Below are 14,444 nucleotides of genomic sequence, written 5' to 3'. Positions count from 1 at the left end.
ATTGGTGTTGCGGTTTGGTGGTGAATAATTGTCTTTAAACACGTTTTTATCAACTATATAGCGTCGAACATGAGACATTTTAAATACATGGAAGACAGATGAAGTACTACTATGGCACTTTCTTACCTTCAAATTAAAATAAGATAACATTTCTAAAGTAGATAATTTTATTGTGAAGATCAATTGAAGACGTATTTCCGTCAGTTGAGTTTTACTGTCCAATCAGTGGTTGCCAGATTTGCCAACAAAGTGAGAGGATTGCAACACTCGTGTGTTAATTCACCTTGAGACATGAAGCAATATCTCAAAACGGATGATGCCATTAGCCACAAATCAATTCCTTATAACTTAAGAGAAAAAGTATTAGAAAGAAAGTAAATATTTATTTAAATTAACACAAATTGAATTTTTTCAGAAGGTTTATTTCAAACGTGAATCATTTCAATTTATTGATGTATTATTCAAGTCGGTTGTCAGGGTTTTTCAGTTAATGGTTTTCTCTAAGCAAGGGTTTTAAACTTCATATATAATGAAACAAATGTTAAATATATGGAATATATAAACAATTAAATTGATAGGATTACATTTCTAAAGGATGTATGTAGGTCATTCTCATTCACAATGAGCAACACATTCAATTGATCGAGTCACACGCACACAACATATAAACCGTACACTTTCCTGGATGAAAGAAAATCTGTGTAAACTGAAGAAAAACCCACAGGACTGTTTCTTGTTTTATTACGACATTGAATGAAGGCTGAGTATGCATTTTGGGAGTCAGACTCTACAACACATATATATATATATATATATATATATATATATATATAATGTATTTACACACATGTATGCCATACACCTAATCTTCACGTTGCTTTTTGTTAAGTTAAATTGACTTTTCTGAACACAAAAAACAAAAATGAAAGCTCTTAATCTGTGTTATTATAATAACTAGAGACATATCCAAAAATATATTTATACCAACAAATCAGTCAGTGTTAGCAGGATTTATCAAAAGAAGAGTCAAATATTGACCAACTAAATGCTTTGGTTCACCCTCATATCAACATCACCTTTATGTCCCAAAACAAATGTGTGTGTTAGCACAAAACAATGATAACTTAAACAGAAGTGGACGTGATGATATGAAAAACACACAGCAAAGTAACATGGTTGCACTCCTTTCCATCTAACAGGATTGAATGCAGATCATCCGCACCGGAAACTAGCAACCCAGAGTCAAAGTCCCCCATTGGCTGAAGGAGACATTACAGCTTATAAAGGTCACGGGCAAGGTTACTAATGAACTATAGGCACGGGTTTAGCAGATGGCTCGTCTATTCCAGGAGAGTAACTCAAGCAGGTCGTGATGGGGAAGTCCTCTATCATTCGTCATAGTGAAGTGAAGACAGGAACTTGTCCACATCCAGGTCAAGGGGGAAACAATCTACAAGTTTCTTCTTTTCCTGCAGATTAAAAAACAAAGTCAGAATCACATGGAAAAAACCCAAACCACCTCTAGGACAGGGGTGTCAAACAGGTGTGTTCATTTTATGTGGCCCGCAAGAGCTTTCAAAATATATACAAAGTTAATTATACAGTTAAATGCCGCTTTACAGAAGCACGTTGCCAATAAACTACATGTCCCACAATGCAATCTCGTTTTGGGGACATGAGCACTGAAGAGACTTGCTATTATTTGCCCCAGACTTCTGCTTTCAGACGTAGTTAATTACGAAGTTATTACCCTATCCGATAATAATCCAATGCAGAGGCAATATTGTAATATAATACATTATTTTATATATATTATATATTTATATAGTCTTAAAGTTACAACCGACCCTTTGAGTGCAACCATAATGCTAATGTGGCCCGCGATGAAATTGAGTTTGACACCCCTGCTTTACACAGAGATATGGATATATTTCTTATTTTCCTCTTTATGAAAAGTGCCATACAAATAAAGCTTTATTATTATTATATTATTAAAGTTCCCATTCTTGCATCAATGAGGTACACCAATCATTAGAATATAAAAGAAAAGTACCAAAACCAAATAGTTTCGGGTGAAGCTTTGGAGGAATGAAATTAGACAGACAACAGGGATATTCTTAGTTTTTCTTGAATGGCAGGACATTGTTACTCTGCCTAAGTCCATCCACCACTCTGTAAACTTGGTATCCTGTTCAGGGTCACCCGGGCAAGTCTATAACAGGACTAACACATGTAGACACACGCTCACACCTACAGAGCTTCCAGTGCACTGTATCCTATGTCATTTGAGGACACTCAGACTGGTTCAGGTTTAAGTTTAAAGACTAGGGATGCTCCGATCGCCAATTTTGGGGCCGGAATCAGTATCGGCGATACCGATCGCCTATCCGATCGAGTGGGGCGGGGCCTATGGGGATCTTCCATTTAAAGTGATGTTTAAAACTCAGTTAATGGGGCTTTTACTGTCATTTTCGGACACGTTAAAATACTGCCAGACTGGTGAAGCCATTTTGGCGAGCCTGTTTTGCCGCGCACGAGAAAGAAAAGTGTCATGTTATTTTAAATGTCATGTGATCGGCTCTCACGATCGGCCTTTAATAGAGAGCGCCGATCGATCGGCAGAGAGTGAATATCGGCCGATATCGATCAGAGCATCCATAATAAAGACCAAGCTCAACTTTCAGAAACGACCTCTGGAGGGATCACTATAGGAAAAGAGAAAACCCCAAAAACCCCAACAGGGCCCTTTTAAGAGATAGATTGAAGAGGGGTTGTATGAGGTGCTTTATCCAACATGAGTAGTTGGAAGAAACAGTGTATTGGTGGATTGATAGAAAGTGAAGAGCGTGAAAAACGAGTCGATTTTGATGATTTCTTGTTTGCAAAGAATTGAATTGTTATTTTCGATCCAAAATATAAAAAAATCCTTTATTGCAGCCGTTTAAATGACAGGACATGCAGCTTGCCTTTGTCTCATTTGAGGGAATACCTTTAAAGTAAGAGTAAATAGGCAACATCCCCTTTGAGCTTTACAAAAGTAAAAAACGTTCCACTGTTTCCTGACAATTATAAGACCAACCCATTCATCGAAAAATAATGAAAATGTTCGTGATTTACAGTTCTATATCTAACTATATCGGAAAAACAGAACACTGAGGAAGCAGAAACGTGTCTAGAACAGACAACAGGGAACGTTTCAAACACCATAAAAACATTTTAAAACATGGCCGATCCTGGTGTTGTACTCACCCGCTCAGTCGTTTTGCTTGGAGACTGTTTCGTCTCTTTCTTCGCCTGCGGGCTGGATGTGGGAGAAAGACAGTTTTCGTTTTTTAGAGATCTTTGAGCTGGCGGGTGAATGTTCTCCCACTTCCTCCTGACGCAGACTGTCCTTCAGTGGAGTGCCGGTCCTGGCGATGGCGGCACGTGAGAGGATCATGAGTGTGTGGGCGGCCATGTTGATGCTGTTCTCGCTGCCAGCCTCACTGGCCGGGCTGCAGGTGGGACATCAGGGGGTGTTGGAGGCAGAAGATGCTTGGGAGTGCCCTCTCCGTCTCTACCTTTCCTCAGTCGGGAGGGAGTCCAGGGACGATCAGCTGACTCCTCCTGGGTATGGCCTGGGGTCCGGGGGAGTTCTGTACTGGCTGCTCCGGGCCTTTTACCAGGGGTGGAGGGAGAGTTGAGCCCCTGGATGTCCTGCAGCATCTCAGCCGCCTGTTTGGCCAGAGAGCTGGTCTTTGAGGGGGCCTTCGAAGCCTTGGGTTGAGGCTGAAGATGCCGGCTGGGGGGCGGCTGGAGGGTCCCTTAACGTTGAGGATGATGGCCTGCTCTTTCACGCTTCCCTTCATTTCATTCTCTTGTTAGCGGTGACATTTGGAATTTCCTGGGAGGGAGTCTTCTTCTCTGAACGCCCCTCCCGTGCTTTGCAGAAGCCTTTTCCGTTGGCTCTTTCCTGCTGCTGTCCTCCTTCTCTTTTCTAGTTCTTGACGATGACCTAGAAGTACGAGATTCCTTAGCTTTTGCTTCCAATCACCCTCCTTATCATGACTGTGCTTCCTGTTCTTTGAACTCCTTGCTGATTCTGAGCTTTCTCAGTCTGAGAGGCCTCGACCACGCTGGTACTGGCACTCCTGCGTCTCTTGGTTTTGGACGCTGTGATCTTGCTTGCGGGAGATCTTTTTGGGAGGGTCTTCTGTTGTGGCGGTTGTGGGGCTTTCTCCGCCCTCCTTCATGAAGGCCTCATCGGTCTGGGGATCTGCTGAGCATCTGACCGTCTCTATCCTCCTCTTGGCTTGTTCCCACTTAAGATGGAAGGTTTTGTTCGAGTCACTGACTGCGTGTTATCTTTCTCACGCTGCTTCACAGACCCTGATGGAGTTTTGTTTTTAGGTGGAAATTTGCTGGACCTTGTTGTTTTGGCAGTTTGTTGTTGAGCTTCTGCAGAAGAGTCAAAACATAAAATCCTCCTGTGTGTAGAAGCCTTCTCAGCCTCCTGCTGGACTGTGCTTAAAGCCAAACCAAGTGGAACCGACGTACCAACCAGGTTTCCAGTGCCTGGAATTCAGAGAAAAAAGGTCAGAGAAGTAAGGCAGTGACATTAAAACACTGAGGACATCATTTGGTAACGTAAATGAAGGATCTTTTCACCATAATATTGCCACTAGCTAGCGATTCTCAATATTATTTTATAACTCACCTGCAGGTATAGACTGTTTGAGTGCCACTGTGGGAGAACTGGGCTTTTCTGACTGCTGTACTGGTACTGGGTTCTGAATGGCAACAAGCTGTGAATAAAACAATGTTAAAACGTTTATTGTTCTGCATATTGCTTAAAGTATACAACCCTTAATGCAGCTGTTCATTAAACTACACACTACACGATTAAAACATCCTGGATTGAAAGAAAACAAACATATTGTTTTTGTGAAGTTAGCCGTTAAGGAAATACCCTATGACTACTAATGTATTAATGGCAGATCAAATGATTTTACCTGATTTGAAACCACCTGGACCGTCCCCAGAGAATTTGGCCCCATGACTGAAACAGGAAGTATCATGGCTTTAGCCGGTGATGGCAGGATGAGTGTTGGCACTGCACGAAAGAACAGATTAGAAACAGGGTTAAGCAGCACTCCTACCATTAGAAATAACAAAAGTAACACTTCCTTAACCAAAACTCCCTACAGCTCACAACCCAAGGAAGTGAGAAAAAAAACCCCACAAATAAACGTACAAACTTAATTTCAAAAGCTGTAACAAAAGTAATCAATAAGGTATCTGCAGGAATCCTGAAGTCAGATGTATCCCTTTTTTAAGACCCTTTCCATACATTTTAAGACCTCATCGCCACTTGGAGTTCTAACCGGTTACCTTGGCGACACACTTTACCTCACATTGACTATATACAGTATTGATTGTCCTTCCTCCTTATCTTCCAACCATTTGGACGCAGACTTGCATTTCCCCATAACCATGTTATTTAACAACCAGCATTTCTCCATGACACTGAGCCGAGTCACAATGATGTTACTCAGACATTTACCAAACGTCTTTGTTTAGTGAGTCATGAATCAGCAAGTAAGTACCCATCAAATACAATTTATTATTCATTTTTACAACAGGACAACTTGGCAAAAGCACTGCCAGTAGACCCCTTGAAGCAACAAAGTTCATTGAAACCCCAATGAATAAAGCGTAATGTCTCTAAATCAAAATTCTGATAGTGAGACAGCAGGGTGTCTGCAGGACTCCTGAAGTCAAATGTAATCCCTTTAAGACCTTTTTAAGACCCTTTCCACACATGTTAAGACCCTCATCGCCACTTGGAGTTCTAACCGGTAACCTTGGCGACACACTTTACCTCACATTCACTATATACAGTATTGATTGTCCTTCCTCCTTATCTTCCAACCATTTGGACGCAGACTTGCATTTCCCCATAACCATGTTATTTAACAACCGGCGTAAACGGACCTTCGCGCTATCAAGCAGTGAGCATGCGATGTCCTGTTCAGATGACGTCCAATCCAACGGGATGCCATAAATAAACTACACAGAATCACACTACACACCTACGCCATGATTACATTCAGGCAGACTGTAGAACACAACCTCTTTGGAGCATTGATATACTTATTGAAAACAAGCTACAAAATGTAATGCCTTGGGAAATGCCGTTTTCGCTAAATTGATTTATCAACTTTTAATACTTTTTAAGACCCCGCGGACACCCTGGATAACAGATTGTGAGAATAATGTCTATTGAAATGAACCACCGTGGTCTCTTACCTGTTGAGAAGCCACGAGATCGCGTTGGTATGGTCACCCCAAACGGGTTATTGGGCAAAGGCTGTCCCACCGAGGCCCCAGCAGGCAGCAGCACCGGTCTGTTTGGAGAATCTGCCATTGGGGCTTCAGTCAAAATGAAGTAGCTGGTGGCGGCTCCTTGCAGCTCGGGGTTAGCTGCATCCAGCGGGAGTTGAAATATATAATTTGGCTGAGCCAGTGACGTCCCTCTTAATGGAGATACAACGACAGCCTTACAGCCCAGAGGACTTCCATGAGCCTCTGAGTTTTGTAAGCCACAAACCGCCAGAGCAGCCTCATCCAACGCGGCCCTCGGTGTGCCAGGACACCTCAAGGACTTCACTGGGGAGGAGAGATAGATGGTGGGTATCTTGTTCACAGAAATGCTAGGAAGTGCATGATTGGTGGCCGTTCCCTTTGAAGAATCCTCATCCTGGTTATCGCTGATGATGATCTCCAGAGACACTATGTTACTGGTATCTGCTGCAGCCTTGCTTGGGGTGGTTGGAGTACAGGAGGAGGTGGGTATGACAGGTAGGAGGGATGGGAGTGCAGCTGTAAGTGCTGCAGAGGTAGAATGAGATGTGGATGTTGCAGCAGTGGACGCTAACGAAAGTAAGGAAGTTGTTACTGTGATACCGCTGGAAGAAGGTGTACAAGAGTCGCCTTTAACACCGCTTGAGAGTGACGTATGAGGTAGGTCAGCATTTGACGTTGGAGTGTTGTTCAGTTCCACTTGTAAAGGAAACAAAAATCCAGAGGGAGCTATAGCAGGTTGCGCTATAGATCCTTCAGCTTGTTTGTGCTCCTGGTTTCTGTTAGCAGTTGCTTCCGGCAGGGCTAACGCAAAAGCAGCAGAAGGAAGAATGGTTGATACAGTTGCAATTGCAGTGTCCATAATGTCTGACGGAGGGGGAGGTGTATGCAACGCTTCATCGATATCCATTGGCGTTCCAAAGACAGTGTTCTGGAAAGGTGGGGGGTTTTGTTTCTGTTCGAGTGCCCTGCATGGCCCCCGAGGCTCACCAACAGTCTGGCTGAGCTGTTTTCAATCCTGGATGTTCTACCGCTGGGCCCAAGGACCTTCTTTAACAAGGTGGGGGCGGAAGACTTCCTGGTCTTACGCTCCGGTCCAATTCTCGTCTTCACGGTCGCTGAATCTGAAGCATTAGCATCTCTTAGGGCAGTGTCTGAAAAATAAAACAAAAATATTTGATGTTTAATTTGTCCCCGTCTGGGTTTTTATGCAACTCTGTCTTCATTATGGGTATAGCCATTCTTAAAAAATCAACATTATTAATTAGCATTTGACACAAAACCATATTCTCTGTGTAAAGCAGGGGTGTCAAACTCAATTTCATCGCGGGCCACATTAGCATTATGGTTGCACTCAAAGGGTTGGTTGTAACTTTAAGACTATATAAATATATAAAATAATGTATTACAATATTGCCTCTGCATTGGATTATTATCGGATAGGGTAATAACTTCATAATTAACTACGTCTGGGGCAAATAATCGCAAGTCTCTTCAGTGCTCATGTCCCAAAACGAGATGCATTGTGGGACATGTAGTTTAATGGCAACGTGCTTCTGTAAAGTTGCATGTAACTGTATAATACGTATTATATTCTTTGCAAGCTCTTGCGGGCCACATAAAATGAAGCCGCGGGATGGATTTGGCCCCCGGTGTAAAGAGTAGTCTCCTTTGATACTGACAATTCTTGAGAAGCTTCCTTCCTTCTGAATTTGCACCAAAATCATAAATCTAACAGTTACAGCGAGATTTTAATGAACACGAAGATCCCTTCTAAACTGTTGAATCAAGAAACCTGCCTTGACCTGAGGCCGACAGAAATGAAAGATGACATCTCTGTGTCCTTCTTCAGAGATTCTGAAAATACCTGGATCATCACTTGGCAGCAGTCCGACAGTAGAGGAAGGTCCAGCAGCATTGCTCTCTCCTGGATTACTGCTAATATCTCCGTCCCCTTGATCACCAGCAGCGAATCTGGTTTTATCTGCAAAAAAAAAAAAAAAAACGTTATTAAAAAAAGTTGGTTTTGCAATGAATTTGTGATATTGGGCACATTTCACCAATTAAAAAGGGAGTAAATGCCATGTAGGCCATAGTTACTGTAATCGAAGAGCTCAAAGAGGGCGTGGAAGGCTGGGTCGGACTCCGTTTGCTCCAAAATGTCATGGATGGCATCGTCACTCATGTGGATCTCCCCCTGTACGTGAACACATGTGTCAGGAAATAATGAAACAACACACAGGACAATAAGCACAGGCTAATGGGTTGATTTAAAAAAAAAAAAAAAGAATAAAAAAAAAAGTTTTAAGTCAACATGAACATGTCAGAAACAAAACATACAACAATAATAATATATACCCTTTTTTTTTTTCTCATAATAATAATTATAACAAAGTACACCAACAAAAATAATTCTCAAATAGTCATGTTCAACAGGGGCAAGAAGAAGCTTAAAAAAAACGTTTCTGGTCCTACCCCCTCTAACATAAATGTCCCTTATAAATAAAATATTAGGCCATCGTCATCAGCGACATGTTTGTCTTGTTAATTTGTTTGTTTTTTTACAAAACAATCAGAAAGAAATAACTTTTACAATTACAAGAAATAACAAATGGGATTTTACAGGTCTTGCTCATAACCATTAATGATTTGGCTCCTAAATAATACTTTCAGTTTAGATAGACTTGTACAATATTTCAGTGCATCATTACAGTTATTCCACAGACTAACACCTTTTGATGAGATGCAATGAAGTTTGGCATTTGTTCATACGAGTGGTTTTTTGAAAATGCAGTTTCCTCTCAACATGTGTATGTTTTCTCTCCGTGTGAAAAGTCCCTGGGTATTATGAGGTAATTGTTGATTTGGGGCTTTGAACATAATTTGAATAGTTTTATATATACATACATTTGACCGTTATGATATGAGTATATATATATATATATATATAGTTTTCAGCACCTGCAATCCCAGGATTTCATCTATAGACTGGTCTACCTCCACTGTACTCGATGGGGCCTTAGAAGTTTGGGGTGGTGGCTCGCTGAGAGATGAAACAGAGGAGAAATTAGTACAGCCATGTCTTTTTACAGGCTAAAGACACAAACATGGACATAACACTCACATATAGGAGATTCTCATCTCAGACAAAAAAAAACAAACAGAAGAAATAAAGGTACAGTCAGTAGGATCACTTCAACATTTCACAAACAAAAATAGGTTGACAACCAAAAACCACAACTCTTCGTGAGAGCTCATTATTTCCCATGTCATGGCGTGTTGAGCCACCCTTTGATTTTTTGTGGCAATAATCTTTTCCAAAATAAATTGTAGTTTTAATCTACTCTTCAAACACTTTAAATTAAGATTACTCCTTGATTGAGTTTTAAAAATATGTATTTTAGCCAGAAGAATAGTTGTATTTATTAACTGTGTGCGGTCTTCACCTAAAAGCCCAAATAAAATATTAAAGGGTGTTAATGTAGATTCAATATTAAGTGTCTTCACTCTAGGGCTGCTCAATTAAATCGTATTTTAATCGCAATTACGATTTTGGTTTGCAACAATTATGAAAACAGGTTTTTTTTATTGGTTTTTCAGTTAAAGTTCAGGGTAATCAACTGTTAACTTTTTCAATAAATGGATGTTTTCAAAGTGAATGGATAATCGTTTTTAATAATCGTGATATCAATTATTGACCCAAATAATCGAGATTATGATTTTTGCCATAATCGAACAGCCCTACTTCACTCAATATTGAATATTAGACCACAGACTTGCAACAGCCATGTCTTTGTCAGTCATGTCCTGAGTGATAATGACAGAATCATAAATGGTCCGTTACAAGAAAAGAATACAAGCACAGTGAGGCAGTGAGGCTGGAAACTCAACACTTACTTTCCGAGGATTTTGTTGATGTTTTCAGCGAGCTTCTCTTGCAACGACCTGTCCCCCAATATCTTGTCCCGGGCATTTTGTATCACGATTTGCTGTGAAGGCTTACAGAGAGATGATGTTAGAAATACTCACTAAATTCTTCACATATATTTCCTAAAAACTCAATGTAAGTAATTGAGCATGAACTCTGCACAAGATGGATTATATTATTGCATGAGTGAGAATTCTCTTTGTCAGTAGGACATCTCCACACCTACATAAAGATCTACTTACAGGAAAGTTTTCATCTGCAGCCTCTTCAGTTTGGGGTTCGGCGTTTGGAGTACTGACAGCCAGGGCACTGGAGCCACTCTGAGCCCCCCCTCTCTTCCTGGGGGTGTCCCTGAAGGCGACAGAAAACAATATAGAAGTGTCTTTCAACATGCACATAGCGACAACTATGCACTCTTATAAAAAGGGCTACTGTTAACATCTTCTTTTGTACGTTTGCAAAAAGAGAGCAGCATTGTCAAGTCGGGTCAGTGGGACAACACAGTGCCTCTTCTACGCTCTCTTCATAATGGGATGGCTTCAATACAGCAATAATTGTTATCGTTACCATTTCCGTCGTCCAGGAGACATGGGGCCTTGGGTTAGGGAATCCCCTGTAATAGACACATGTCGCACATCAAGGCACCGTTTTTGTGAAGGGAATGCTTGTTGTCAATTGATTGATAAAGAGGATATTCATAAGATGTGTGAAACAAAACAACGCAACCTTCTATCTTCCTTGTAAAACAAACAAAACATTCATGGAGTACTGCATGTGTTGTGATACTCACTGGGGGTATTCAGTAAGCGGCTGACATCTTGGATCTGCTGGTGTGTGCCCCCGCCGGCAGCTGGTCGAGTGTGTGTGGTGCTGTAGCTCACGGGGGTGGAGTGGCCCAGCATGCTGTGGGAGATGTTTGAGGGGCTGATGATGGATCTGGCTTCAGACACTGATGAGCAGAGGACACTACTACCAGCTGAAGTCACGGTCAACACCCGCTGTCTGGCCATGTTAGCCACACCGACGCGTGAACGTGCTGCAGGAAGAAAAAAGGCTTATTAATATAAAGCAAACCCTGGCAAACAGAGAACTTACAACCTAATTGAGATTTCATCTTGAATCATAGTTTGAAAGGGGAGGAAGGAAGGAAGGAAGGAAGGAAGGAAGGAAGGAATCATAATATATATTAATAGTGGATAGAAAATCGCACAAGCTTAGCTTTGAATTATGGAAGATATCTTTCAGGCAAATGTAGAAACACAAACGCAAAGATTGTAGTGGAGTAAACAATAACATATTAACTCGAAAACCAATAAGAGACTTACTTCTTTGAATTGCTGATATAGAGGGTGAATTCTGCAACGACCTATTTAAAATGTAAGGAATAATAATGAAACGATATCAGTGGTGAAGTTCCAACACAGCAGAAAACACTGAGATTTGACATTGTTGTCAGTTTACTGAAATATTTGCAGTGTTTTGAAGATTTTAAACGTCATTACCTTATCTGGTTGAGTGTAAAATCGAGCTTTTTCCATAACGACGTCATCATGGCAGGCACCTCATGAGCAGACTCTTTTGAAAAACAACACAAGCATGACACATTAGATTCAAATGTATTGTCATATGCACAAAAGCTAAAGTGTGGTTTTGGCAATGAAAATAGTAATTCCCAGGCTCCTCTAACAATTCAACTTACTACTATACTTAAGACATAAAAAGGAAATTAACAAATATAATAGCCCAAAAAAACCAGACATAATGCTACAAGTTAGGTAAGACAAATATTTACATATAAAAGAGAATAAGATAAACGTGATGTGACTTTTATACTCGATATTAAAATAAATGCTGTATACTTTCATAATATATAAAAGGTGTTTAGTTTCGGTTAATCGCAACCGAGTGTGAAGCGGCTGGGATGAGGATCAGCACCTCCAAATCTGAGGCCATGGTTCTCAGCAGGAAACCGATGGACTGTCCACTCCAAGTAGGGAATGAGTCCTTACCCCAAGTGAAGAAGTTCAAGTATCTCGGGGTCTTGTTCTCGAGTGAGGGAACAATGGAGCGTGAGATGGGCCGGAGAATCGGAGCAACGGGAGCGGTACTGCAGTCGCTTTACCGCACCGTTGTGACGAAAAGGGAGCTGAGCCAGAAGGCAAAGCTCTCTGTCTAACGGGCCATTTTCATTCCTACCCTCACCTACGGTCATGAAGGATGGGTCATGACCGAAAGAACGAGATCGCGGATACAAGCGGCCGAGATGGGTTTTCTCCGCAGGGTGGCTGGTGTCTCCCTTAGAGATAAGGTGAGAAGTTCGGTCATCAGGGAGGGACTCGGAGTTGAACCGCTCCTCCTTCGCGTCGAAAGGAGCCAGTTGAGGTGGTTTAGGCACCTAGTTAGGATGCCACCTGAGCGCCTCCCTAGGGAGGTGTTCCAGGCAGGTCCAGCTGGGAAGAGACCAAGGGGTAGACCTAGGACCAGGTGGAGGGATTATATCTCTACGCTGTTCTGGGAGCACCTTGGGATCCCCCAGTCAGAGCTGGTTGATGTGGTCAGGGAAAGAAAGTTTGGGGCTCTCTGCTGGAACTGCTACCCCCGCGACCCGACCACGGATAAGCGGGAGAAGATGGATGGATGTTTAGTTTATTTGTTTATAGTGTTGTGGACAGTCAACTGTCAGATCAACTGACAACATGGCTAATTTCCAGCCAGATGATAATAGACACCCTTTAAAATCACAATATATGTGGATATGTAGAATGAACAGATAACTGTATGAAACACATATGTAAATGGTGGCAGACCTCAGGAGTAAATTAATACAAATATAACTCACCTTTTGTCTTGGTAGCGACATACTCATTTAGGATAATTGTTAGGCCGTTCCCAAAGAGAGACTGTGAGGTGGAGGAAAAACAAACCATGAATCACAGATGCACCTTTATGAGAAAGAGATTTAGCATTTGGCAGTTTGTGAAAGGTTCGAATCAGAGACAGACTTACAAACACACAAGCAGGGATAGTCCCATCTTCCGTGGAGTGTTCTGCGTACTCCTTCAGGTTTGGGCTCTCATGGATGAAAGATTGGAACGTGGAGGACAGTCCCTCTTCTTGGAGGTAGCCTGGAGGAAGGACATTAACCAACATCCAGTAAAAAAAAAGAACTCAAACGGTCAACAGCAGCGGTGGAAGAAGTAGTCAGATCTTACACTTGAGTACAAGTAGAAGTACCAAGTGTAGGAATACTTTGGAAACAGTACTGTCATCTAAACATACTTAATTACTTTATTTACAGCTGGCTAGCATTTGCATTTAATCCAGGTGTAACTAAAGTCCTATTTAAATGGTGTATATTGTTTATTATTAATCTGCAAAGTAACCGTTAATACACAAACGTAGTGGAGTAAAATAACAATATTTACATTTGAATTGGAGAGGAAGTACATATACTCAAGTACTGTTTTGAAGCACAATTTTGAGATATTTGCATTGCTACTTTGTACTTTGACTCCACTCAAATTCAGAGATAAATCGTGTACTTGTACTCCCCCCACATTTATTTGTGTACCATTACTTACTTTACACAAGCTACCCTGCAGAAGACAAAGTAATTCAAACTAGCTGCACCTTTACCAGCTTTAACAACACTTTAATGCATCAATAGTTATAATCAAAACATATTCATATATATTATTCTGAAATGGGACAATCTGCAATTCTGCATAATGAGTACTTGTGGTACTATAAGTATATTCTCATGCTAGTGCTAGATGCTAGATACTAGTTACTTTTTGCATGCAGGTCTTTTACTTGAAGCAGAGTATTCGTACTTCTACTATTACTTAAGTATGATCCGAGTACTTCTCCCACCTCTGGCTCAGTATCATTGTAGGCTAACAGCTACATCTCTGCCACACCACACTCACCCAAAACAAGCCTCGCGACGTCGGACGGTAGCAACATGGCTGCCTGTCGGTTGATACAAACAGTCACCGGTTAGCTGTGTAGCTCCATATTTAGGAAAAAGTTCTCATGAATCCGTTAAATCGCGTCAAATCAATAAACCGTCCCTTGTGTTATTGTGAAGACGACTGTCGCTTTCTCAAAAGGCGGGGAACTCAAGTATAACCCGGAAGCTTCCAAAATAAATCCGCCAAATGCAATGTTGGGA

The 14,444-nt window shown here is 41.4% G+C and overlaps 1 protein-coding gene across 1 annotated transcript; it reads right to left on the bottom strand.

Moving 5' to 3' along the window:
* Positions 1 to 485: 485 nt before the first annotated feature.
* Positions 486 to 14,365, bottom strand: npat (nuclear protein, ataxia-telangiectasia locus). The gene is given in 24 exon segments (XM_034097994.2): positions 486 to 1,469; positions 3,250 to 3,315; positions 3,317 to 3,507; positions 3,510 to 3,768; positions 3,770 to 3,918; positions 3,921 to 4,026; positions 4,029 to 4,288; positions 4,291 to 4,554; positions 4,697 to 4,784; positions 4,992 to 5,092; positions 6,289 to 7,302; positions 7,305 to 7,496; positions 8,210 to 8,326; positions 8,443 to 8,539; positions 9,304 to 9,385; positions 10,240 to 10,340; positions 10,513 to 10,621; positions 10,838 to 10,883; positions 11,061 to 11,306; positions 11,596 to 11,636; positions 11,773 to 11,845; positions 13,110 to 13,170; positions 13,277 to 13,395; positions 14,200 to 14,365. Coding segments are annotated over 24 exon segments (3,900 nt in total). The 5' UTR covers positions 14,237 to 14,365; the 3' UTR covers positions 486 to 1,388.
* Between the last annotated feature and the right edge of the window lie 79 nt (positions 14,366 to 14,444).

The sequence above is a fragment of the Pseudochaenichthys georgianus genome, chromosome 13, assembly GCF_902827115.2.
Source record: "Pseudochaenichthys georgianus chromosome 13, fPseGeo1.2, whole genome shotgun sequence".
Lineage (NCBI taxonomy): Eukaryota > Metazoa > Chordata > Actinopteri > Perciformes > Channichthyidae > Pseudochaenichthys > Pseudochaenichthys georgianus.
The sequence above is the reverse complement of the archived record's forward strand: the minus strand, read 5'-3'. Positions and strand labels throughout refer to the sequence as shown.